At 40.0% G+C, this 26,555-nt stretch overlaps 1 protein-coding gene across 3 annotated transcripts in view; it reads right to left on the reverse strand.

Annotated features, from left to right (window-relative positions):
- GLRA3 (glycine receptor alpha 3) overlaps positions 1–26,555 on the reverse strand; it is a 141,227-nt gene that overhangs the window by 16,158 nt on the left and 98,514 nt on the right. For 2 of the 3 annotated variants that reach the window (XM_020803522.3, XM_078393878.1), the window contains 3 exons: positions 12,024–12,161; positions 8,699–8,913; positions 3,783–3,929 (listed from right to left, as the gene is read on the reverse strand). In XM_020803522.3, coding sequence (XP_020659181.1) covers positions 3,783–3,929; positions 8,699–8,913; positions 12,024–12,161 — 500 coding nt within the window. Of the gene's footprint in view, positions 1–507; positions 619–3,782; positions 3,930–8,698; positions 8,914–12,023; positions 12,162–26,555 lie in introns of all 3 variants that reach the window. The other variant, XM_073001442.2, reaches the window with a different exon arrangement.

A 26,555-nucleotide genomic window follows, 5' to 3' on the forward strand; every position in this document is an offset into this window, starting at 1 on the left:
GGCAGTGTCTTCTGCAACTCATGGCAATGTGAATCAGTAATCTTTGTGTGGTGCTAGAGATTTCTACACACAAGTGGTGGGACTTGATGTGGGAGCCCAAACACTTTCTAAAGCTATTTATTACATTTTTCCATAGGAAAAAAATGGACATGTGAGCGGGTTTTTCTCAGTTGAAAAAGATAATTATTATAGCAAAAAGATTAAGTTATACCTAGTACTTACTACCAAGTAAACAGATGTAAGATTGCAGCCACATTGTGTTAGTTTTTAAACCACACCTTGCTGTTGAGGACAATGGAATATAAATTCTGTGTTAGAAAGCAATCAATTTTAATCCCTTTGTGAAATAAGTATGCACCTTAAGAGTGCATGTTTATCATTACATGGAAGTAGTATGGAAATTAACAGAGTTCACACAGAATATGTTAGTTGAGACAAATGGACTGGGCCTTTATAAATGACCGAGTATCATGTTATGACAAATGGGACATCCTCTACATAGTTTACCCTTAAATTTATATTGTAGATTTGAGCCAAGGTCCCGTCTGTGAGCTCTGCACTTCTCAAGCCAATGCTGTGCTGCAAGGATTCACTCAATTCATTTCCATCAAGCATTCCCTTATTAAACTTCCATGAAAATGGAAGGTGGAGCACAAAAGAAAAAAAGGGGGGGAGATATGATTATCAATGGAGAAAAAGATATAATCAACCCAGTACACCAATTTATTTGGACACTGAAAAATGAAATAGTATTGGCATTTAGAACTTCAGTTAAAAAATTAAGGCTTCTGAAAAGTAAATAAAAACTATTGAAATATAGTTTTTGACCAAACTGGGGTTTTCCCCAGCCCGAGTGCAAAATTAGTATGCATGCTTGCCTCTTTTAAAGTGGAAATGTCAACAAGCAAAGCAATATCCATAAGTATCAATTATGTATGATATATCTCCAACTTGCTCCCTGCACTGTCTTGTATGTGCTTCTTAAAGGACACAATGGGTGCAAATTTTAGTTTTATTCATCGCAGATATCTTTAGATCCAGCTCATAAGTATGAATTTACTGAAAATCATTTCTTGAAAGGTATTGTGAAATGCCTTTTCTACAATGCTTCCAAAACTTAGGTAAAAAAAAGGGCAGGAAAGGGTTTTTTTCCTCTTTTTTGTTTGTAAGTCAAGGCTCTGTTTGCAAGTCGAAGCAAATTTTTGCGAATGGAGCCATTCGTAACTCGGATCGTTTGCAAGTGGAGACATTCGTAAGTTGAGGTACCACTGTAGTTGGTGAGCAAAACAGCAGTCCCACTGTCTGTGCCTGCTTCTAGATTTTATAGGTGTAGACAGACATGACTTATTTGTTCTCATCCCAGCCCCTCCCTGGGGAAACCCATGGCAATCTCATTCAGAAGACACTGAGTTCTCTGGCTCCGCTAACCTTGGTGCCAGAGTGTCTTTAAATTTCATTTCTTAAGAGATAACTCTGGGATTATTGAGAAGTAGGTTTCATTTTCATTTCTTCCTTTAGTAAGCAGAAACCAAGCCTTTTGCTTTGTAATTATAGGAGTAAATGGGACTCCGAATATTAGGAATTATTATTAGATATTCAGAGCTATCGAATTCACATTTGGATGTATTCAAAACTATCAGAATATTTCCAAATTCACATGCACACCCCCCATATTGTTCCTCACCACACTTCACCTACAAGATTTAGTACTGTTGTATCTGAAATTTGATTCTGTGCTTAACAGATAATTCCTGTGAGACATTTAAATCAGGATCTGGCAAAAATATATCCTTTCAGATGCTGCTCTACTGTATATATCATCAGCCCTCACTCGCATAGCCGATGGCGAATGATTGGAGTTGCGGTCTACCAGCTTCTACAGGTGTTCACTTTACTCACCCCATTTTAAAGTGTTGTTTCTGATATTAATTAATGGAAATAAATAATACTAAATCGATTCATCTACACTCTTGCTGCTAAAATCCTGATTAGATAACACTGAACGGCCATTTTTTTTCTTTTCTGTTTTTCCCCTCTACTTTCACTACATATTGAGGAAAAGGGAGTTAAAACCCAGAGCTCAAGAGCTAGCAACTATGCAAACACTACCAGAAGAGGCATAAAGTAAGCAGTAACGTTTACAATTATCTGAGGGTAAAGGGAATGGGAAAAGCAGAGTAGGATGCTGCAGAGTATTAATGAAATTCAAGTCCCTAGTTGGTCTACCAAACAGAATATCCATAGCTTTTAAAAACAGAAGTGGTTAAACGATTTGACTAAGGTTTGCTGAAATCTATTTGTCTTACATAGATATTTCAGTAGGGTAAAGGCTCTCAATTCTGTGGATTCTGGAACAGTCATAATCTGGATGATGGAAAGCCATCTGGTAGTGGTGTTAAATACATTGACTGGGTCATCTCCAACCTCATAAGCCTATAAAACTTCTCAGTGTACATGTATTTAAAATTGTATCCCATCTTGTATTGAAATGAAAACTGGTAATTAACTCTTTGTAACAGGGAAGAAACAAAGACGTCTCAAGCGTCCTGTGCCTGAAATGTTTTTCTGTAGTTGACTGGCAAGAAAGAAAAATGTCAGTCTCAAAATATAAGGGTATCACATTCCTCATTCCATTAGTCACTTGTGTCCAACAGACCTCATCAGCCACAAGAAGCTGCTGGAAAGAAAGTCATGCAGGCTCATCTAGTCGTTTTCCTTCTCTCTCCCCCCCACACACATCTAAGTTGGCACATCGATCTGTCTGTTTTCTCCCCGTTTCTCAGGCTCTGTTCAGCCCCAGCTAACTTGGCATCCTGCCAGACATTTCTGTCAAAGCATAAAAGTGGGGGAGAGACAGCACCAAAGTGTAAAACAGCAAAATATCTAAAAAGAAGGGTTATGTCTCCTAGTGGAGATTTTAAAATGAGAACGCACTATCATGCGTAATATGAGCAACACATTTGGACAGGAATTTTTCTTGGGGCCAAACCTTCTTGCACAGTCTTGTTTCACGAATAACAGCTACAAAATTCACTGTACAAGCAAAAATGAATTCTTCTTCCCTTTCTGCTCCATTTTCTCTCTCTCTGAAGGATCAATTTCAGGCACCTTTCTTTCCTATGACACAGCCATGTTTGGGAAATTTTATCCTAACACTTCGGTTATTTCTTGAGCAGCACATGGTTCTATTTTCTGGTTATTGCGCAACTATTTAAAGGAGGTTATGAATCAAAGATTAATGCCCCTCAAATTTGTAAATCGACATCTGGCATCCAGTTCTAAATACTTGCAATGCCTGCCTACTTGGCCTGAATTTTTTTTTCCTTGTCTCTCTAGAACAGAAAAGTGGCAACAATATACTTTTAAAAAAACACACAACCCTATAGATGTCTTGGTGTTGTTGGTGTTTGTTAATTTAGAAAAACCCTGACTACATTCATAAAGGTCTTCTATCTGACCACTGTAAGAAATTATTGTAACACATATCAGCAATTTCCATTATTAAGGGGCTATCTGCTAGTATTTTCAGCTGGGAAAATTAAACTGTGTGCAGAAAGCTTCTTCATGTCTCTCCACTTAAATCCCTTTTAATCCTTACTCTGGAGGTTTCAGTGGGATTTGTGAATTGCAGAGGCCTTTTGCTGACCCTATGCAAAAGACAATATGTCATCTTGTGTTAATATGTTCTTTGGACAGACACATTTTAAACAGTACGCCATTGTTACAAAGCAGAAAGCCCTTGGGCTGCCCATGTTCCTCTAACCTGCACTTGTCATATTTACCTTGTTCTTCTTCCTCTTTCGGTGAAATCTCAACAATTCTTTATGCTGTCTTGACACAAAGTTTACAGCTGCATATTCCAGAAGTGCCGAGAATACAAAAAGCAGGCAAACAGCCATCCAGATGTCAATAGCCTTGACGTATGATACCTATGCATAGCAAAGAGCAGAGGATTACTGGTATTAGAAACACAGATGGGAAGTTTAGTGTCTCTGATGGTCTGAGGCAGAGAAATGAATTTTTTACAGCAAAATGGAAGTTAGCAATATCAAAAAGGGCAAAAGACAAATCTATATTCCTCCTAGAAGAAACATTTGATGAATAATTCTTTACACTAAAGATCTATCTGAAGACATTCTGTGCTGTTGCATATAAAATGCTTAGGGTGATACACAGCAAAGTTAAATTTTCTCTTTTACACAACTATTAAAGATAGAAGTTCTGTGGCCACTTTCATCTCCCTTCTCCATCAACCCTCCATGTTCTTTCCACATTGTTTAGGAGTGTCTATTGACTTTAAAGGTTTTTTTAAAAAAGGGTGCCGGTGATTGTACGGGGGGGACAGGATGGGAAAAAATTTCATCTCATGAATTTGCTTCAGTCTGCAGTTGTAGGTATACAATATTTTCCTGAGAATCAGCCCCATTAAAGTTGGTGGGTCTCCTGCTACATATACCTATGTTTTGCATACTGTATATACATTCATGTTTTCAAATTAATGACTGGATCCAATGAAATTTGTCAACATATCATAATCAAAAAAGGAAAAGCCTGGGTTAAAAACAATACCTGCATAGCTGACTTGGAGCACAAACAGCAGCACAAGTCCAGTTTCTAGCACAAATCTTTTGAACCAATATGATTTACTTAAATATTGAGTGACCATTCAGAAATTCATTCAATGATTTTACTGAAATGGAGACCAGAATCTAGATTCAATACATCTCTCTCTCTCTCTCTCTCTCTCTCTCTCTGTGTGTGTGTGTGTGTGTGTGTGTGCGACTGCTTTTCAGTCTGACATTTAAACCGTTTTTAATTTTTGTTATGAGTTTAACAGATTTGACATTTGAATTCTGGGGCGATTTGTTTCATTTGTCTGTTTTCTGTCAGCTACTTTCACTGCTAATTTTAAACAGAAAAGTGGAATAACATGTAACAAACAAACAAACAAACAAACAAACAATAGATTCTGTTTATCTTCTCTTCACTTTCTGTTCTCAGTTATGTTATCTTTCACTGTTCAAAGTAAGAGAAAATAGAATTTGACTTTCAAATAGCAATCAAATAAGTGGTATCTGGTGATGCCTCCAGGGATGCTGTCACTCTGTGAGCTACAGGAAATGATAAGACCTGGATATACACATTATGGTAACGCAAGCGACAAAAATATTCTGTATAAAATGAAATAAAAGTATATAATGGATAGCCCTATAAAGAGAGTGTCAAGCCTGTTCCAAAGGAATATGTACAGTTATGTAATAATTTGTAGCTAAACTTAAGTATTTTCAAAGTATGACATGTTTTATTGTTAAGTATTATAACTGTAAGCTCATTAAAAACTAAGCCTATCAGTGCAGAGGACATAGAACTCTGATACTAGATCCTCTGATCTATCTAAAGTCCTGCTGGGCCCTTGTTAATAAATAATAATCATGTGCTGTCAATTTTCCAGATAAAGAATACTTGGAAGTGGTTTATTATTCCCTTCTTCTGGGGGCATCTGGGACTATGCAGCTTGCCCAAGGTGATACAGGCTGGTTATACTCATAAGAGGCACACTGGGAAATTGAACCCCTACCTGATACCTAAATCACTGAGCTATCCAGCCTAGCAGGGCAGAAATTACAGGAAGTACATGTTTTGTTTTGTTTTCCTGCTCCGCATAATGGGTTGGGTTGTTGTTTTTTTGTCCAATTTCATCTAGAATTAATTGAGACCAACTCAAAGGCTGGTCTGCATACACCTCCCTATTGAAGAGTGGGTTGCAGCCTGATGTTTAAACTGTATGGGAAAGGAAATGAATATTTTCTCCTCTCCTTTTCTCCTCGTATAGCATTTTTCATTTACTCTGAGCTCCATTCCAAAGCAATCAGATTTGTCAATTAAGTCAGTGTTGACTTCTAGTGACCAATCACAAAATAAATATGAGCTAGGTTGCAAAATGCATAGTGAAGCATACTCATGCTAGGATAAACAGACATCTTTATTTTTCCAGGGAACTCCAGTTCTAATCACATGCTAATTTGATTGTCTGGTGTCACTCTGAGAAGGCATGAATCCATGGTCTATGCCAGGGGTCTCAAACATGCGGCCTGCAGGCCATTTGCAGCCCACCAGATGATAGTTTGTGGCCACCGCCTTGCCTGCCCTGCTGAAGCGGCCACATGTCCTCTGCTGTAAATAGTAAAAAAAAAAAAAAAAGCCTCGCCTCGCTTGCCGGCTCTCTCCCAAGACAGCACCTCTTGCACCCTCCATCCAGAACTGTAGCCTGCCAGCCAACCTACCTGCCTGCCAGCTGGCAGGCTGTAGTTCTGGATGGAGGGTGCAAGAGGCGCTGTCTTGGGTGAGAGCTGGCAAGCAAGGCGCACTGCTGGCCCTTTTCCCCGAGTGCCTGAGCTGCCACCGAGAGATGCCTGAGAGCGGAACTTGCTCCAGGCCCGTCCTTGAAGAGTGCCTCCAAGCCGCCAACAGCAGCTGCCGCCGCCGCCTCTTCCAGGGAAGCGGCTCTGTAGCTCTCTTTCTCTCTCGGCACCCCCAGCACCAGCCCGGCCAGCGGCTGCCTCAGCACCCAGCAGTGCTTCCTCCTCCTCCTCTTCGTCCTGCTTCAGCCGCCTTGGTTCTGGAAGCTGCCTGGGCTTGCCTCACAAAGTTTGCTCCTCTGTCATGGTGGGGGTAGCTGTTGCTGCTGAGTGTGCCTTTTTTTGAGGGGGGGCCCTCCGAGGAAGGTTGCTGGTCTCCGTGTGTGTATTTGTGTGCGTGTGCACGTGCACACGCACCTGTGCGGGCCCCTATCCCATTCTGTTTAATTTTGTGGGTACTGGTGGGGGCTTTTCTCCTTTGGCAAGGCAAATTCTGTGATTTTTAAAAAAATTTAATGTCGTGCCCCCCCAGCTAGGCAGTCTCTGGCACTCCCTCCCTTCTCTGCTTCTTCATCCTGCTGCTGGTGGTAGTGGTGGTAGTAAATGTATGTATGTATGTATGTATGTATGTATGTATGTATGTATGTATGTATGTATGTATGTATGTATTTATTTATTTATTTATTTATTTATTTATTTATTTATTTATTTATTTATTAAATTTATACCCCGCCCCTCTAGACCATGTCTACTCGGGGACGCTTACAACATAAAATAAATCAATATAAATATATATATATATAATCAAGTAAAGAAGGAGTTGGAGGGGGTCATGGCCGGCGATGAGGGCTCACGTGCCCTTCCTCTTCCTCCTCCTCCTCGGAGCCCCTGCCAGAGTAAGGAAACTTCTGGGCAGCTTCCTCGGGCTCTTGCTCTACTTGGCAAAAAATCTGATTGGCCCAGCCTCACCCAGACTCTGCCTCCAGCGGCCCCCAGGTAAATTGAGTTTGAGACTCCTGGTCTATGCAGTGTTTCCTTCCCAGCAGCCACGTCTCCAACATACACCTTTCTCTCTTCTTCATGAGTTTGGAATTTCTGCCTCAAAAAAGTAGCCACCACAAAAAATATTGGCCAAGAAAATGATCAAATCTCCCTCTCCAAGTCCAGAGCTTTACCTAAGATATTTGATGGGACTTCAGCCATTTCCCATGACTCTAAGGATGCTATCCCCAGCAGCAAAATATTGATGTCTAAATCAAATTAAATTGTATAGTAGCCCCCCTATCAATCAGTATCCATCATTTCACATCCACAACCTGAAAACAATAAAAATATTAAGTAAAAAACCCCAGCAATATGCATTTATATATTTCTATTATGTAATTACCAGAACTGGACAATAGAGGGAACCAGAGGCAATGCTGTTTATAGAATTCACTATTATGGGTTTCAGCATCTGCAGGAGCTTGTAACTGATCCCCATAGATACAGCTGTTGCATTGCAATAAGTACTAAAGTACAGCACTCAGTCACTCAAAGCTGTCCCTACTTTAAAAAAACTGTGTGATCAGTGTTCAGAGCAAAAATGCTGCTCAAAATGGAGACTCCCCTCTCAGTTCTCATGTTAGCACATATTCACCCCATGAGATTCCCATGATGATAAATGCTCACTCAATATGCCTGATGCTTGCTGGAAGAAGGCACATGGAGACCAAACCATACAGTTGCCATTTGCAGATGTGACAATCAAGATGGGAGCTGCCCGCCCCAGAGAAGAAGCATTTCTGATCAAAAGTAAAGTTTCTCTGTCCCTCATATTTGTGGACCAAACTAGAGAACTGACTTTTTAATGTCCAGTTTTGCTTCTAGGGCAGAAAAATCAAAGAGAAAGAGAAAGAAAGAAAGAAAAAGAAAGAAAGAGAAAGAAAGAAAGAAAGAAAGAAAGAAAGAAAGAAAAAGCAAGCTTCTGTAATGAGAAGCTAAATTTGCATCATCCACCTGATATAGTTCAAAAAGTACAAACAGAAGTGGTAACCCCACTCTTATATCTGAAGAAGTGGACTTGTCCATGAAAGCTTACATTAAAATATAGTGGTTAGTCCATAAACTGCCACAATGTTTTTGTCTTTATTTTTTTATTTTTCATTTGTTTTTGCCTGATACACAAATACTCTGTAACTTGAAAGGTCAAAATTGCTCCTTCCATCAGTGAGCGCTGGTATATGCATGCTACAGTGACTACATGGTTTAAGGCTATGAATGCTGGAGCATGCCATGGTAAAAAAATCTCCAAATGTCCCGTAAGCAACCAAAATTAAAATGTACAAAGAGGTGCGTACCTTTGGGAGTGAAGCCCGTGACCCTGAACTCTGTGTTGTCATAGTAAGTACAGTTGTTATACCTAAAGCAACTCTGGCTGGAGCTGCATCCATATTGATCCAGAATGACACCCAGGAGAGTATGACAATCAAGAGACTGGGTATATACATTTGAATGAGATAATAACCCATCTGCCTTTCCAGGTGGAATCGAACTTCAATGCAGGTAAACTTGCCTGTGTACAACAGAGAAAAACTGTTTAGTTGAACTAGTAGTGTTTCTTCTCCCCTTTTATAAGCAGTGCTTGATGCGGTTACAGAGACATTTAATTGATAGTCTGTATATAATGATATCCTATGGCAATGACTAAAGTATATCCATTTCTCTTTGTATGCTTGCTTATTTACTTAACTGGCTTCTGTCCAATCTTTCGGGCATTCACCTTTCGGTGCTGTCTAAAAAAAACCAGTGGGTAAAACAGCAGTTTAACAAAATTGCAATCTATTTTTTAAAAAACAGTAACATTTTAAGTAGCAGTAACAGATACAGCAGATTATCAAAACACAATCCAATAAAATAATCCCAAAGTAAACTGGAATTTAAAAAGCATTTTAAGCTAACGGTTTAGAATGTGTTCATCATGTACATCGATTGCATATTTATTTAGTTTATTTCATGGCTGCATATTGAAAATGACACCTGTGACATACAACTCTAACTCACAATATAACTAATAACAACAGGTGCTAGTGGATAGATAGGCTTTCATGACTTCCAGAACATCTGTTAGTAGTTGGCACTTAAAAAAAGAATGCTAGAATAGGGAGATCTTTAGTCTGATCCATCAGGGATGTTCTTGTGTTCTGAATTTAGACAGTCAGTTATTTAACCATTTATTTTTAAGGTGAACAACCTGGGCTTATTTTCAGGGGATTTTTTTTTCATGTACGACAATCTACATTTATTCAAATACAGTCATGTCATCTTTTGGTTGCTGCACAATGCTGCACAATGGTGGATTTTTCACTTAACTAGGGCTTATTTTTGGGGTAGGGCTTATTTATGAGCATCCTGAAAAATCATACTAGGGCTTATTTTCATGTTAGGTCTTATTTTTGGGAAAACAGGGTATTTACGTACTCTCAGTTTTCATCGCGACGAAATATCTATTGCTTTGGTGTTCCTCATGGCATGAGAAGTGAAAAAATAAATATGTTGTTAATATTTACTTATTTAAAGTAAATATTTAAAGTAAATATTCCGCATGATATGCCTGCAGGATTTGCAAGAGAGCTTCTTATGCAAGCAATTTTGTGAGCCCTGGATGATTAGAAGTGACTTTGGAGAAATTTGTTTTGGACAAAGAAATCCTAGCTGAGGTTTGTACCGAAGCAAACACAGAGTTTCTGTTATGCAGAGTTCAAAAATACCATGTTGGGTTTCTGATGAGTGTAAGTTACTGTACAAAGTAACAAGGTCAGCTCAAGCTATTTTGCTCCCTGAGGTGAAGCAGCAAATGAAATCCACTGCCCCAAATCAAAGTGCTCAGTACTCAGGGCTGGTCAAGCCTGGGGTTTTGTTTTGCTTTGTGGAGTGTCTCTGAGGCACAGAAGCCAACAAGAACTCTTTTCTTTTCATGGCAGTGGGGAAAAAAAGCAAAACAACTACTCATTTGATGTCATGACAACACAAATCAGCTGCCTCAGACTGCAAGCCTACATAAACTAATTTTACTCAGTAGGACCTCCTCCTGAGAAAACATATATAGGATTATGCTGTAAGGCAATCATCTGATTTTCCTTAATATTAAGGCCACTCCTGACAGCAAACATTGAAAACAAGTTGAATGCAAAAAAGGAATTAAAAAGTGAAGCAAAATATTGTTCTCCATGTGTGAGATAAGCATTCAATGGTTGTTTTGGAATGAAATTCTCAAGCTCATGGTGACATTCCTTTTCCATTTGTATTCTCATTATTTTATTTAATGAAGAAACTCGTTGAAAAGGCTGCCATATGGTTTATTTCACAGGTTAATCAACAGTGATGCAGCCTTAGATGTGCCCAATTAACACGAAGGTGTTCGATTTTGTAATGCTATGTAGCAGCAGTAGTCCAGGCCTCATACATTTCTTTGTGAAAAAGGTATAAAACATGACTACTGGATAGCTCAATGGTTTAGATATCTGGTCGGGAGTTTGATTCCCCACTGTGCCTCCTTGACAAGTGCTGGACTCAATGATCCATAGCATCCCTTCAATGATCCATAGAGCTCTGCAGTTCTAAGAGTCTTCTTCTTCTAAGATGACACAAATTTTTGGAAAGACATTGTTTTCTGGAAGCAGAATCTCTATGGCAATGCTAAAAATGGTTTGGCTAAAATTACTGCTTTCTGTATCTTATCATTTCTTTTCAGAACACATGGTACATAATTAAAAGAGATGTTGGTCTGTTCCAGTGGAAAGAATTTTTGAACCAGTATTCAAATTACTTCAGACAGGAAGTCATTACACAAGTGTGTAAAACAAAACTCTGATGGCGAAACAAGCTGATGTCAGGAATTAGAAGCTTTACTTGAGCTCACCTGTATTTGACGCCCTAAATAGATCACTGTCACTTAGGAGGCTATAGTACTGTGGACTGCCTACTGGTAGACCAGCAGTGCCCCATTCTGGATGGGGATAGCCTAGTGCCACTGGTCTACACTCTGGGAACCTCTACTTTAAGTTACTACAACACATTATACATTGGGATGCCTATGGAGATGCTTTTGGTAACTGTACATATTGCAGAATTTAGCATCTAAGGCTGTTGACATGGATAAAATATAAACATGCAAACTTTTTATTGTATTGATTATGGTTTCTATAGATTTAAAAGTCTTTGTTATATTAATTACCTGTCTGTAAGTTGTAAATTAATTCAGAATTGCTTTTTTCTGTGGAAAGTGGCCCATGGATTTGATAAATATAATGGTAGTTACTCTTCTATAGGTACTGTGGTCTAAAAAAGAAGGCTTACTTGATTCTAAAATCCTAGTGAGGGCTCACATTTGAGGATCAGTTCTTCAGCTGCTGGGCAACGATCACAGCCATGATGTCCCATACGTAACCCCAGCTCTCCTCCTATAGTTCATTGCCACTCAGAGATTACAAGGTTTGGTTACCTGGCTGAGTAGCTTTAATGATTAACAGCCAAAGGTGGTTTGTGGAGTGGCAGGGAAAGACTTTGGCCTATAATTAGGGGGGGGGGGCTCTTTCTGTCTTGTCACAAGCCATCTATACTAAAGTCACATTAAAGAGCAACAGCTATCTTTTAGATTGCCAAGAGATTAAACATTTCACCTACCTGTGTTATAATGCTTGGTACAATAACATAGATCTTTATCTTCTTTCAACAGAAACTGTGGCAAAGTGAGCCCGTCTGCTACTTGCACAGCACCATTTTCTTGCCATTCAAAAATGAGATCATTCATTGTATATCCAACTAGAAAAGCAAACCAAGGTGAAATTTTTATCAAAAGGAAACAAGTGTGTCAAAGTCCAATAAATAAAGTCCCCAAAAACAAAACAAACACCCACACACTGTCACATGGATATCTCAATATAATTTATGCATGTCAGTTAAGAAAGCCTTTGAGATTACTTTTTCATTATGAATCAATATTAATGAATTCTGGTCTGGAAAATAAGTACAGGAAAAACAACAATGCTGTACCAATCACCGTTTACATGGATGGGTGCTGCTAAATTATCTATCATTACCAGATACACCATAGCAATGCTGCAGAAGGATGTTCCAATGTCTGTAAAGGTGTAATACTGTGGTGAGATTTCTCTCTCTCTCTCTCTCTCCCTCCCTCTCTCTCTCTCTCTCACACACACACAGAGAGAGTGTGTATGGCATCCTTGTGATATTTGGACCAACTGAGGGCAGTATATGGACTAATCTGGATTCCTTCTAGTTTACAGTGCAGTAAAAATAATTGAAACAGGGTCTAAATCAAATATTGTGTTCAATACATGCAAACAATAGTAATTGAGCACTTCTGTTGATAGATAACTCAAGCTGATGGTCATGAAAATCTGGCAAGCATGAAAAATGTCTTACAAACCATTATGTATGACACAGAAGCTACAGCGTGAGGACTAAGATTTACACACTTTTGTTGATAGTGGTTTACATAGCTTTTTTGTGTGACCAACCCTCATTAGATAAAAGAGGAAATCTGCCATGAAGTCTGATTAAAGTTTTGACACAGGCTTGCAATGTCCCCTTGCTATTCTGTTAGGCTCCCATGAGCCCTAATAGGACATTTTTTGGATGGGAGTCAGTATAAGTCATGTAATTTAGAAAGGACTGTAATAGCTTGAAATTGCCAAGTCCATTTCCCACAGTGTTTTAGGATACCTTCAAATGAAGCGTGCAGGCAACAGCGTGGGCTGCTCCCAACCATTCTGCTGCTTGTTTGAACTCCAAAAGATGGAAGCCCAATCCAAGCTTTAGTGATGTGTCCAGTCAAGGAGCTGGAGGAAAATGGCTGACCAAGTATACCAGCAGTTGCAAGGTGGAAAGAGCCAAGCAACCAAAAAACTACAGATGGCCATGCTTGCTTTCAAATGACACACTGACTACAAATGGTTTCTTGTCTTCAAACCTATGCCCACGAAATTACCCACCTCAGTGTTTTAGGTAATGATTAGCTATACATCTCAATCTGACAGTGAGATAATGCAGGGTAATTTCTGGATGCATTGGGCTGACTTCATATTCAAACCAAAAGATTAGTAAGATAACATTTTGTACAATCAGTATGCTAACTCACACTCCATTTCTAACACAGAATAATGCTGTTCCTTAAATTTGTCTGAAGGCCACAGCTTCTAGGCACACAGTCTTTTTGAACATATGGAATGGAGGCTCAGGTGCATACACATGTATATGCAAATTACATGGGGTACATGTACACATGTGTAGGTGTGCACATACGTCCCCATTTTCCACTGAGATTGTTGTTAACTCAACCCTACTAGCTGTGGGCAAACAGATGTCTTGGAATCCAGGGAACAGTGCCTAACCATGACCACAGCCCAGCTGGGCTCTGGGGGGTGCTATTGCACATGAAGAAGTGGATACAAGTGCACAAAAGTTTGTGACAAAGGAAACCCAGTTGTCTTTCAGGTGCTACAAGACTCTATTCCTTTTGCTACAACAGCCTAACAGAACTAACCCCCTGCCCTGAGAAAAATGTCTTCTTTATTATTATTTCTTACTTGCTGGTGGAAGAAGATATACTGAAAATAAGTGGCAAACTTTTTAAAATTCAGCTTTGGATCACCTGTACGTTCTCTTATCATAATATTGTTTATAATACATAATGATGGCTGTAAAGCAAAAAATTCTTGTCTGTATTACTTGTCTTGGTTTGATATCACATGCTCTTATGAGTTGAGTTTTTAAACAATATTTTAGCTCTTAAAATGGGATTGTAACATATATATCTTGCTGCTGCATTTTTAAATGCACAACGTCGCACAGTATCACCCAATTACAAATCCATAGAGGAACCTTACAGAGAGAGATCCACAGATGCATATCTTGTATCACACCTTGTATGCATTCAGACGAAAACCAGCTGTGTGTAAAACAAATTAGCATTTGAAGCATGTAGATTATAGCCTGCAGAAAAATCTCTTGAGTGCAACTCATTGAACTGACAAGAAACAACTGCTATGTCAAAATGGATTTTCCCAAATGAGATTCATTCATTTAATATGTATTTTAATTATAATTATCTGCCATGGCTACTAACTCTTTCCATGATACGATTCATTTCAATATGAAAAAGCATGGCAATTGTTGATATCATATTTTCCCTTTTATCTTAACCTCTTTATTTTTGAAGATACAAGACAATATGGCAGTCACTTTTCAGCTGCTGTGTTTTGGAATCACAAAGAAAATGACATTAGACTTCTAAAGTCAGCGATAGATTTAGAAAATTGTAAACTTTGTAGTTTAATTAGCTCAGCTGATTCCTAGGACTTATATTGTGTCAACACGCACATAATCTGTTCTAACATGGCGGTCAATTTACTGCCAGAAATATCACACATTATATGAGCATTAGGACACTGCTACAGGCAGATATGCAACAAAATTTGTTTGTTTGTTTGTATGCTACCTTCCTCCCCATAGGGGACCCAAAGTGTCTCACAACAATAAAATTGTACAATCATAACTAGTTCTAAATGCTATAAAAACTATTAAATATTAACCAAGATTAAAAATAAACTTAAAAACAATTTTAAAAACATTTTTAAATCACTTAAAATATCTCAGTTTCATAAATAGAGTGTTTCCTAGAGCCCCACATATACCTTATAAGTCCACCTGAAAAGGGAGGTCTTTGCCTGACAATGGATGGACAAGGGCAAGGGGGGCAACCTATCTTCTCAGGGCAGTGCATTCCAAAGACTAGGAGCAGCCACTGAGAAGGCCCTCCCTTGTGTCCTCATCAAACGAGCTTGAGAAGCTTGAGAAGCTGAGAGAAGGGCCTCTCCGGACGATCTTAAAAGCCAAGTAGGCTCATATGCAGTGATATGATCCTTCAAAAAGCCTGGAGCCAAGCCACATAGAGCTTTATGGGTTACAACCAGCACTTTGAATTGAGCCTGGAAACAGACTGGTAGCCAGTGAAACTTTTGTAATAAGAGAGTTACATACTCTCCCTAACAATCAACTGTCTGGCTGCAGTATTTTAAATTACTGAAATTTCCAAACTCTCTTCAAAGGTCGCCCCATGAAGATTGCAATGCAGTAATCCAGATGAGATGTAACTAAGACATATGTTACCATGGTCAGATCAGACATCTGAAGGAATGGGTACAGAGCTTGATTTATTTTACACAACCTAAAAACCCATTGTTGTGTAGTGAATAGAGTAATATTTACCATGAGCTAGATGGATCTTCGTTCCCTTTAAAGGGGGGGGGAATCCCCCTCCTATCTCCTCCATTGCTTAAGCCTTAAACTGCTTAACTATCATGAGATATTAAAAGCTTCCTTCCAGAGGAAGGAAGCTTTCACTTCCTTACAGAGAGGAAGAGAGAGTAAGTTTTCTATTGCTTTTTAATTGCTGCTAATAAAATTCTAATTTTAAAGAGTTCTTAAAAAGCATTAGCAACAATTAAAAATAAAAGAAAAAGTTAATTTCCCTTCTACCTGCCGTGAGCAGGAAGGAAGTTTTTCATTTCTTGAGATTGTTAAGCAGCTTAAGCAAAGAGACAGCATAAGGTATCCACTTTGGTTTGATCCCAGCAATCACATACACTGGGACTAAACCAAAATGGAGTGATCCTATCCACAAAACAACAACAACAACAACAACAACAACAACAACAACGACGACGACGACGACGACGACGACGACAACAACAACAACAACAACAACAACAACAACAACAACAACAACAACAACAACAACAACAACAACAACAACAACAACAACAACAACAACGGCTCTTGGCAGGGACTTCAAGAGATGTGAAACTTATCCCATTTCAGGGATGGGCTGACCCTGTGAAAAAAGTTTTCCAAAGGACTTAAATGGGTAGGAGGGGAGAAAAAGTTTATGACATCCAAGAGAAAGAGTGTGACTGCCCTTCAGAGCCAAATAATGAGAACGATCACCCTGGCATTGGTATAGGTCATGCCCATTTATTATTATTATGCTCCATTTATTGTATCTCTTAAAGTGAATTTTTAAAAGGACAAGAAATATTTTATGTTTCTTTGAATTATGTAGAAAATACCCAATCTTCTCAACAACTATAGCCTACTGCTATATATATTTCAAGAAATACCCAACATTAATCTGGATAAGCGATGCTTGTCTTTATTTACTTTTGGTAACCACTCACTTCAGTTTCTGCCAGCATCCTATACGTACCTCCATTTGGACAAACAGAATTGTGTTGAAATTGTATCATGTCATATGAGACTCCATAGCAAGAAAGATAAACCTTTTCCAAACAGAAACCCACGCAATCCATAGCATTTTGTCCAAATATCAGACAATTAGAATCAAACTAGACACTGCATTTATCAGACTTTTTCTGCAGTGGTGCTGTCCTCTGCAGAGGTGAAAGGTGTCCATCATAGCAAGTGATTTTTCTGTGTATTTTGGTTTTGGTGTGCCTTGCCTTGTGACTGGTTACTGGAAAGTAAACCCAAGCTTGACTTGTAAACCTGAATGTGAGGGTTCAGTAGTTTGCTCCAACTCTTTTTCAAAGAATGCACCCACTCTCCGTGGTTTAGAAATGGGGGTAACATTTATTGGGGTATTTAATAACAGTCCAGTGTCAATGAAAGCATTCCAAACATTCTCCCCCTTCGTCAACGGGTCTGAAGGGGGTTCCACTCACCTCCTAGCAAGTCTTTTTGCATTATTTGGAAGGGGATGCAAAAATCACCCAAACAGAGATGCATGTTTACAACACAGGCAATCTGATTCAGTTGAATACTGTACAAGATTGATATGAAATTAAGATACTTTAAACATTTAAGACAGTAACCTGAAGTGCCCTTACACAAACATATTGCTTAATACTATTGGCTCTTATTTTTTAGGATTCTCAGCACATGAGTTCTTCCTGCCAGCATTTGTTATTTTTAACTCAATGAAGACTCTGCCGTAGGGTAAACATTTCATTAAAAATGAGCAAAAGGTAGTTACTGTTCTGAACTTTAAATACTCTTCATGGAAAATTATTTTTGAAAACAAAAATGCTGCATAATATGGACACATTTTTAAAATGAGTAACTGACAAAACGTGATTTTGCTTATATAATTTGTAAGACAAATAACTTAAGTAGATACCTTTAGTTGGATGAAACAAATTGCTGAGGCCTCAATTTCTGTTTCATGACCTCTGTACCTCACTGCTTATCATTTTGTTTCTGTATTCATATGTGACTATACATGTATATGAAGTGTGGTGTGGTGCATTGCAGTGGACAGAGTGTTGGACTAGGACTCAGGAGACTGGAACTCAAATCCCTGCTTGGTCATGGAAACTCAGGTAACAATGATAAATCACTCCTTAAACAACTCCCACACCTAACTGTTGCTTTACTGTATAAGTTGCTTCTGACTTATGAAAGCCCTAAAAGAAAACTCTTCTAGAGTTTTCAGAAGTCAGAAGCAACTTGATGCCACACCACCACTTGCCACCCCAACCCCGGAATAAAGACACGAGACAGTAAATTGGATTAAATGCGGGCCACACTTTATTTATTAATTCAAGAAAATTGCCTTTCGGCTAGAAAAGAATATGGGGCCTGCTGTAGTGCGGAAAACCGGTTAACTGGGGTTATTTCCATACCCCCTGATCAATAAACGGGTGAGTTCCAGGCCGCCAAGCTTCGTCGGTCCCGAGACCGCCGGATCCTGTCTAGCCGCTAATAAACACCCCCAGACCTCAAGACATCTTTGATTGATGACTGTTGGTCCGGAAGTGGCCCAGCGCATCCTCCCCCCACAGGCACTGTAATCGCACGATCCGCAATGCTAGAAGGTCCGATGCGCTGTTGGCTTACCTGATTTTACCAATTGGGACACACCAAAATACCGGTTATTTCCGCACTACCCGCCAGTGTGACCAAATTAGTTTTCAACAAAAGCCAACAACCCTCATCCAGTGTGGGATAGGTGAAAAATCCCCCCATCCAATCAGGATGAAGGTCAAAAATTCCTATCCGCCCCCAAAATAGGCGACCAGAAAACTCACACTAGATTTAGAGAGGGTGGGTGGGTGCCCAAAAAGAAGAGGAAGGGGTGGGGTGGCGCAGCTCCTTAAAAAGCGGCAACTCTCCACCCCCCCATGCCTCTAATCCCGCGATGTCTCGTTCCCTTCCGGGGTGGACGGCAAACGACACTCGCTTGCTCAAAGTCCTTGGACTTAGCGGCGAGCTAAATCGTGTGTGTGCGCTTACATACCTACCAACCAAGGATGGTCCTTTATTCCTGTAATGATTGTGGACTGTAGTCCAAGAAAACTTAAACCACAATAAACCTGTCATACTGCAATCCTATGCATCTTTTCTAGAAAGTAAGCACTATTATGTTCAGGGGCTACTCTCAAGTAACAATCTATCAGCATTCTGCCTTAGGCCAGAATCCTGTTGAATGTGAGTGGGAGCAGTGCATTCAAGTATTAAAAGACTTTCCCCACCATAGAGTTCTGTGCAGTTCCCAGCTTTCCATTGTGCAAGCAGAAGTTGTCCTGTTGGAAATAATGAGGCTTCTGCCTGGGCAAGGAGCCACTGCATATCTTCCTGGGCAACTCTGGAAAATGTCAAACCAATTGCAGAACAGACCCTCGTACAAGTGGTTCATCCAGGTAGGATTTCTACCCATGACAATTTAAGTTTTTTTTTAAAAAAAACTTTTTGTTATTGCTTTAATAGACTAACTTATCAAGGTGGAGTCTGATACAACACAATGACCAGATAGGCGGGATATAAACAAAGAAAGAAAGAAAGAAAGAAAGAAAGAAAGAAAGAAAGAAAGAAAGAAAGAAAGAAACAAACAAACAAACAAACAAACAAACATGATCACTACAAATACCAGAATGATGTTTAGGTATATGAATCACAATTTGTTTCACTTTAAATCTATAATAGAATTTTACATGTCCCCCCTTTGGAAAAAATATGTATCCTGTACACCTGAAATAATCTTCCAACCTACAAAGTCTGGAAATGTAATTTTTTTCGACTGTGGGATTCCAGGTGCTGTATTCCAAAATAGTCTGCATTTACAGCTTGTCACAGGGAGTCTTGTGGCCTGATGTTGTGAGCTGCTGCACACATACACACTGACTAACCTTAACAGGATCAGGTCTGTTTTTATTGTCCTGGAAAATGAGCTCACCCAGAGCATGGATAGTAGGAGAAGCATGCATTAACGCTGCTGCACCAAGAACAACCATTATTGCTAGATGTGGTGTGTTGGTAGTGGCATAAAATCACTGGGAAGAACTGAAACAGGCACAAGGTGCAAATGCGATAAGAAGGGAGCAGAAAAGCAAATCAGGAAAAGTCATCTAGAAGCCATTCAGGTCACAAAAAACCAATTACAGACCTGTAATTCTCTCTGCTAAATAGACGATGCACAATACTACCAGTGGGAATGTGGATAAAATGTTGCAGTGAGTATATAAGAGTAGGCCACATACCAATGAATGCATGAGTGTCATCTGATTTTGGAAGGTAAGCAGGATCTGGCCTGGTTAGCACTTGGATGGGAGACCACTGAGGAATAACAAAGATCTAGTATTTGCTAGGAAAGAATCTTGCCTTATCATTCATCAGTTGAAGCTGAGAATACTGCTTGCTTGAGAGGAGTTTTTAAATGGCGTAACACCTTATTGCTTTGAATGTGTTTTTGGTATTGCTTTTGTTTACACCCTTTTAGTCTGGTGTTTGTTTGATCCTGTTTAATATTTGTATACTTACCATTGTTAGCTTTAAATATTATCTTTTAATGATGTAAGCTGCCTTGGGTCCTCCTTAAGAAGAAAGGTGGGGTAAAAGTATTTTAAATAAATAAATAATACTGGCTACAGAGAGATCAAGCTTCTGCTCCCCTAAGCTGCCCTTCTTCTTCTTTTTAACCCTGTTTATTCACTCATTTTTTCCAGCAACATATGAACTCTCTTCCTCCAAAGAGAAGCTATGGAAGTTGGAAGGAAAGCCTGCTTAAAGCATTTTCTTTGAATTGCGCCACCTACAGGCACTTCAAATGGAACAGCAAGTAAAGGGCTTTTAAAGAATTTTGCTTCTCTGGACATTTATATCAGAGATAAATGAATATGGCAGTGTGACTTTGCGGTGAGTTAATTCACATTTCCCTCGCTATGTAATCACAGCCTTAGTAAAAGGCAGTTTCCTAGGTTGTAGCATGGTGAGGCAAAATATCATCCATGGGCAACATCTGGCAGGCTTTCTTTCAGCTTCCCTCTGGCATAAGCAACATGTCTCCTGTAGGCCAATCATTTCAATTAAGAATCAATCCAATTCCAGGTGTTAAGGAAAGAGTGTGTTGTACCTGCTGGTCTTGGCCACATCTGTATGCCTGAAAAAAAGAGCCTGCTATAGGTACGTAGGCAGTCTCTAAGATTGGAAACATGATCTTGAGGGCAAGATAGAAGACGGCAAAGTTCACCTCCTCTTTTCAGTTATTCCCTTCCCAATGTGTAGCTTGTTAATATATGTAAACATTATGCAACCATATGTACGTGTGTGCATAATGTGTTTTAAGCTGTATTATTTGCATAAGAGAACATGTGTAACCAATTGAATCATGTCTAGTATCAGCCAATAGGTGCTTAGAGGGTTAATTGTCAGATATAAGAAAAAGTGTCAGTATGAGGTTTGTCTGCTGGTCAAGTTAGTTTTTCAGCTAGGACTGTCTGCTGCTAGGTTGTCTGTTTTCAGTATGTTTGCTATTAGTCTGCAATAGTTAATAAGGAAGATGTTAGAAAACTGAGAAGTGAAACTGTTATAAGAAATCTGTCAAGTACAAACCAAAACTACCAAGACAAATATGCAATTAATGTTAGTTTATTCTTCAACATATTTTTAAGTGAATGTTCTTAAACTTTTCTACAACTAAATGATTATTCTTTTTATCTGCTGGCGCGCGCGCACACACACACACACACACACACACGCACACACACACACACACAAAGGAAGAGTATTAATGTATTCATAATCTGTATGTTGTGTTTTTTTAATTCACACTTAATCTACTTTGTACACACTCACAAAAACTCAGCACAGTTGCCAGGGCTGAAACTGGTGCAGCTGCTACAACAGGAATGAAACCAGTGTTGAAAGAATCCACACCTCTTTCCATGGATGGCCAATAGAGGCATTCTGGAAGTAAGTCATAACTGCATTGTTCCCATAGGCTCACTGTCCTAATTAGTTAAAGATTTGCATCTTCCTGCCTCTTCTCTCAATCCTTTCTAACCCTCAAACTGTTAACTTCTATTTCTTGAAAGTGGGGTATATCCCTCCTGTCTGAGCCATGTGTTCAGGATAGGTTTTTCTATTAATTTTTTTTCCTAAAGAAATCTAGAGGATTCCCAATGTGATATAGTGGGAACTAGGACTCTGGAGAACATGGTTCAAACTTGACTGTGGAAACTCACTGGGGAAGTGGAACTGGTAAAACCACTACTTAAATATCTCATTTATCCCGAAAGACTTATTAGGATCACTATAAGTTGGTTCTGACTTGATGGCACAGAACACAAACACACAAATAAATGCTGTAACCTTTGTTTAAGCTTAACTTTTCTCCAGAAAACAGAACTATGAGATTAGTTTAAAAGCTCTTAAGAACACCATTGAGATATACTCTGCTACCTAAGAGAATTCCTAACAGAGCTTCCCAAAGACTTAACAATCTGAATCAAAATTCACAACATGGGGAGGCTTGAACCTATTCTTGTTCTCCATGTGTTTACGATCCTATGGAAGATAATGGCTGAAGTTGGCTAGAGTAGCAGGCTTTTCTGGAGAAGCGGTCTTTGTGGCTCAGCTTCTACAATTTAAGTATGAAATTGGCATTATTTTTATTTGTTACATTTATAACCCACCTTTACTCCAACTGAGTTCTAGATGGTATATGTATCCATTCTTATGCCACATTTATCCTCCTGACAATTCTGTGAGGTAGGTCAAGCTGAAAGAATGGGAGTGTCTCGGGGTCACCGAGTCCACTTCGCGGTCAAGTAGGAAAATGAATTCAAGTGTCCCAAATACTAGTCTAGTTCGCTAACCATTGAACCACACAGGTTGTTTATGACCTTTTACAATATTTTCCATCCAGTCTTTTTGTGGTTTGTTTTTGTTTTTCCATGCCACTTATAATTTCTTCTAGCATTTATTTCAAACAGCCACATGCCATCCCCCTCGCTTCGCTTGATCCATGTACACAAAGTGCCTGAGACACAATGGAGAATCTGTACTGTTTTTGTTACAGTAAGTAATTATTCACAAAGAGCTCGATGCGATTAGACATTTGCCCTATCGTTCTCCAAGACACAGTGACTTGCTTGAGTTCAGCTCTCATTATTTTTTTACAAATGACTATTTAAGGCACATGTTCCAGAGCAGCTTTTGCTTTGCTGACTGAATCTGAGTGAATCTCTAGGCATCCTACTGTGGTTAAGAAACATTGTCCTGTTGACTGAACTGATTTTACTACTTCCCTGCAAGGCAAGCCCACAGCATGCCTCCAGGAGATCTGAAGGCATGAGGCTTTGTTGGGAGATTAAAATTCCTGAAGCTGACTATATCACAGACTCTTTAAGTGTGACCTGAGTTCCACTGAGAAAAACAAGCAGGAAAACCAGTGGAGATTATTATTTATTTCACATTCCGGTTCAGTTGTTTCAGTCCGACAGGAATATGATTATTATGATTAATAAAAAGCTCACATACTGCATCCTGCCAACCTAGCATTTCGAAAGCATGTAAAAATGTGAGTAGATAAATAGGTACCACCTTGGTGGGAAAGTAACGGCGTTCCATGTCTAGTTGCGCTGGCCACGTGACCACGGAAACTGTCTGCGGACAAACACTGGTTCTATGGCTTGGAAACGGGGATGAGCACCACACTCTAGAGTTGGACACGACTGGACTAAATGTCAAGGGGAACTTTTGAATTTACACATACTGCACATGAGATCCTCCCTCATCTCCTTCAACACATTGTGAGCATTCCATTTAGCTACATAGAGGGACCCAGCCAGATATTCCAAGGACAATCTGGAAGAGAAAGCACCTCTCTTCACTGGGAAAATACACTGGGTCTCATTCAGATTTTATTTATGTAATAAATTAATACCCTGCCTTTCTGTCAAAAAAAAAGCACTCAAAGCAGGTAATAGTAATGAAATCTGAATAAATAGCAGCACACTTTCAGTGACCAACCAACCTTGAATGCGGAAGTGTTCTCTGAATAAAAAGGACTCTCTGCCTCTCCACAGAAGGGCAAGAGGCAAGGCTGACTTAGCTTGGGGTTTCAGAACTTGAAAATAGACATGGAGGAAGTCTTCTCTCACTGAGGGCAGTGGGACAAAATGAAGAGCCTGCTCCAAAGATCTTAACTTCCTGTGGGAGATCCTGCCCTTGTTCCAAGTCATATTGGAATTTACAAGTCATAATAAGCACCTTGAAGCGCCTTTGCCTGAAGACAAACTAGTAGCCCATAAAGCTTTTACAGAAAGCAGTCACATGTTTTCTGTAATCAGCCCTGGTCATCAGTCTAGCTACATCCATCTTTCCCCCCCTTCTATAGTGCTGCCTTACTCCCTGAATTGGGATCCAATGCAGCATGCAGTATAGTTAAAAACAATAGCAAACTGCAAACATTAAAATTAATTTAATTAATTGTGTTATTAAAGTGGAATTAAAATTAAAGCACTTTACAGTTACTTCATTAAAATGCTAATATTAGTTTGCTTCAAAATAGACTGGTGCTAAAATGTTATAATTTGAAGCTCTTAATTGCAAAAGGCTTGCCTAAATTAAGAGATCTGGCAGAAGATTAGCAGCAAGGAAGCACAACTAGACCCTTTATGCAAAGATTTCCAGAACTTGGGAGAGGCCATAGAGAAGGCCCTCTCTCAAATCCCACCAAATGGATCTCTGAAGGTGGTGGGACTGTGAGAAGGGCCTCTCCAGCAGATCTTAAAGCCCAGACAGGCTTTGATGGGAGGATATGGTCTCTCAGACAACCTGGGCACAAGTTGTATAGAGCATTATAGATAATAACCAGAACTTTGATTTCTTCCCAGAAACAAGATGGTAACCCATGAAGCTGCTGTAGAAAGGGAGTTACATGTTTCCCCTTCAAAGACAGCTCTGTGTAGAATGCATTATAAAAAAAATGGGACATAACTAAGGAGTGTGTCATCATGGCCAAATCTAACATCGCCAGGACTGGATACAACTGTGAAAATACACTACTGGCCACTGCTGAAACCTCAGCATTCAGATTTGGGGGCTGAATCCAGGAGAGTACCCAGACTTCATAGGGACTTTTGCGCTTCTCCAGTATCTTGACCTAATTTACAGAGCGTATGTAGACTTCCCAGGCCATGCATGGCTTCTTTATGATGAAGGGTTCAGAATGAGAGCCGTGATAAACCCTCAGTTGTGCTGGGATGTGCAGCATCCTGGTCTTTGGCTACAGTTGATGACCCCAGCATGCCCTATTTTGGGTGACAGTTTTGACAGCAGCCATTTAATGATGACATCCAACATTAGCAAAGCTCCCCACGCATTGGCGGGTCAGGGGGTTCAGCCCTGCCTGTTTTGCTGGGAATTCAACACGAAGGGTTTCTGTAACAGGAAGTCTTGCAGATTTAGACACCAGTGCTCCATATGTGGGGGAGCGGATGGTTGGTCATCCTGTTTTAAAGGACAACCTGGCTCTGGGGAAAGCAAGGATGGCAGAGGACACAGGAAGCCTGCATCAGGTCCGGAGACCACTGCAAAAGGGGCCCAGCCCAGTTAAGTTGGCAGTACAGTGGTGCCTCGCATAGCGATCACTCCACATAGCAAAGAAATCGCTTTGCGACACTGTTTTTGCGATCGCAAAAGTGATCGCTTTGCGATGGCCCCTATGGGGAAAATTCGCTTTGCGATGATCGCTTCCCTGCGATCATCGCAAAGCCCCCATTTTCGGCCAGCTGATCGGTGGGCTTTGCAATGATCGCGGGGCCCTGCGATCATTGCAAAGCCCCCATTTTTGCACAGCTGATCGGCAGTTCCAAAATGGCCGCCCGCTGTTTTGCCTCGCTTTAGAGGCACCGAAAATGGCCACCGCAATGGAGGATTTTCGCTTAAGGTGAGTTTTGGAGCCCATAGGAACACATTGAAGGGGTTTCAATGCGTTTCTATGGGCTTCTTAAAATTGCTTAGCGATGAAATCATTTAGCAGCGAATTTTGCTGCACGGATTAACGTCGCTAAGCGAGGCACCACTGTATTAGCAAATTGACTGTGTCACTACCCAGATAAGGACACAGCCCGTTATTTGTTATATGGGTTCACATTTGGTTTTAGAATTCCTGGGCAGGGCGTTAGGCAGTCTGCTTTGGCTAGCAACCTCAAATCAGTTAGGGGCATGGAAGATGTGGTGAGGCTAAAAATGAAGAAAGAAGTGGCTGAAGGCAGAGTAGCTGGACCTTTTATGGAACTACCCCCCATGCTGAATTTCATATTTCTCCCCTTGGGGTTGTCCTTAAGAAGACTCCAGGGTAGTGCCGCCTTATACATCATCTATCATACCTGGACGGAGATTCTGTAAATGATAGAATCCCACCAGATCTCTGCACAGTTCGTTATACATCTTTTGATGTGGCGATACGGATGGTTAGGTCCTGTGGGAATGGAGCAGAAATGGGAAAGGCAGATATGAAATCTGCTTTTCGTCTGCTTCCTGTTCATCCTGAAGATTTCGAGTTGCTGGGTTTCCAGTTTGAGGGCTTCTTTTATATGGACAGGGCACTGCCGATGGGCTGCTTGATTTCTTTAGCTCATTCTTAGAATGGGTCTTTAAGCGTAGGGTGGGGCTTTCCAAAGTCATCCATTATTTAGATCAGTGGTTCTTAACCTTGGGTTACTCAGGTGTTTTTGAACTGCAACTCCCAGAAACCCCAGCCAGCACAGCTGGTGGTGAAGGCTTCTGGGAGTTGCAGTCCAAAACTCCTGAGTAACCCAAGGTTAAGAACCAGTGATTTAGATGATTTATTATTTTGTGGGAAGCCAGGTTCAGGGCAATGTGCATCCCTCA

Source organism: Pogona vitticeps, chromosome 5, assembly GCF_051106095.1.
Source record: "Pogona vitticeps strain Pit_001003342236 chromosome 5, PviZW2.1, whole genome shotgun sequence".
NCBI lineage: Eukaryota > Metazoa > Chordata > Lepidosauria > Squamata > Agamidae > Pogona > Pogona vitticeps.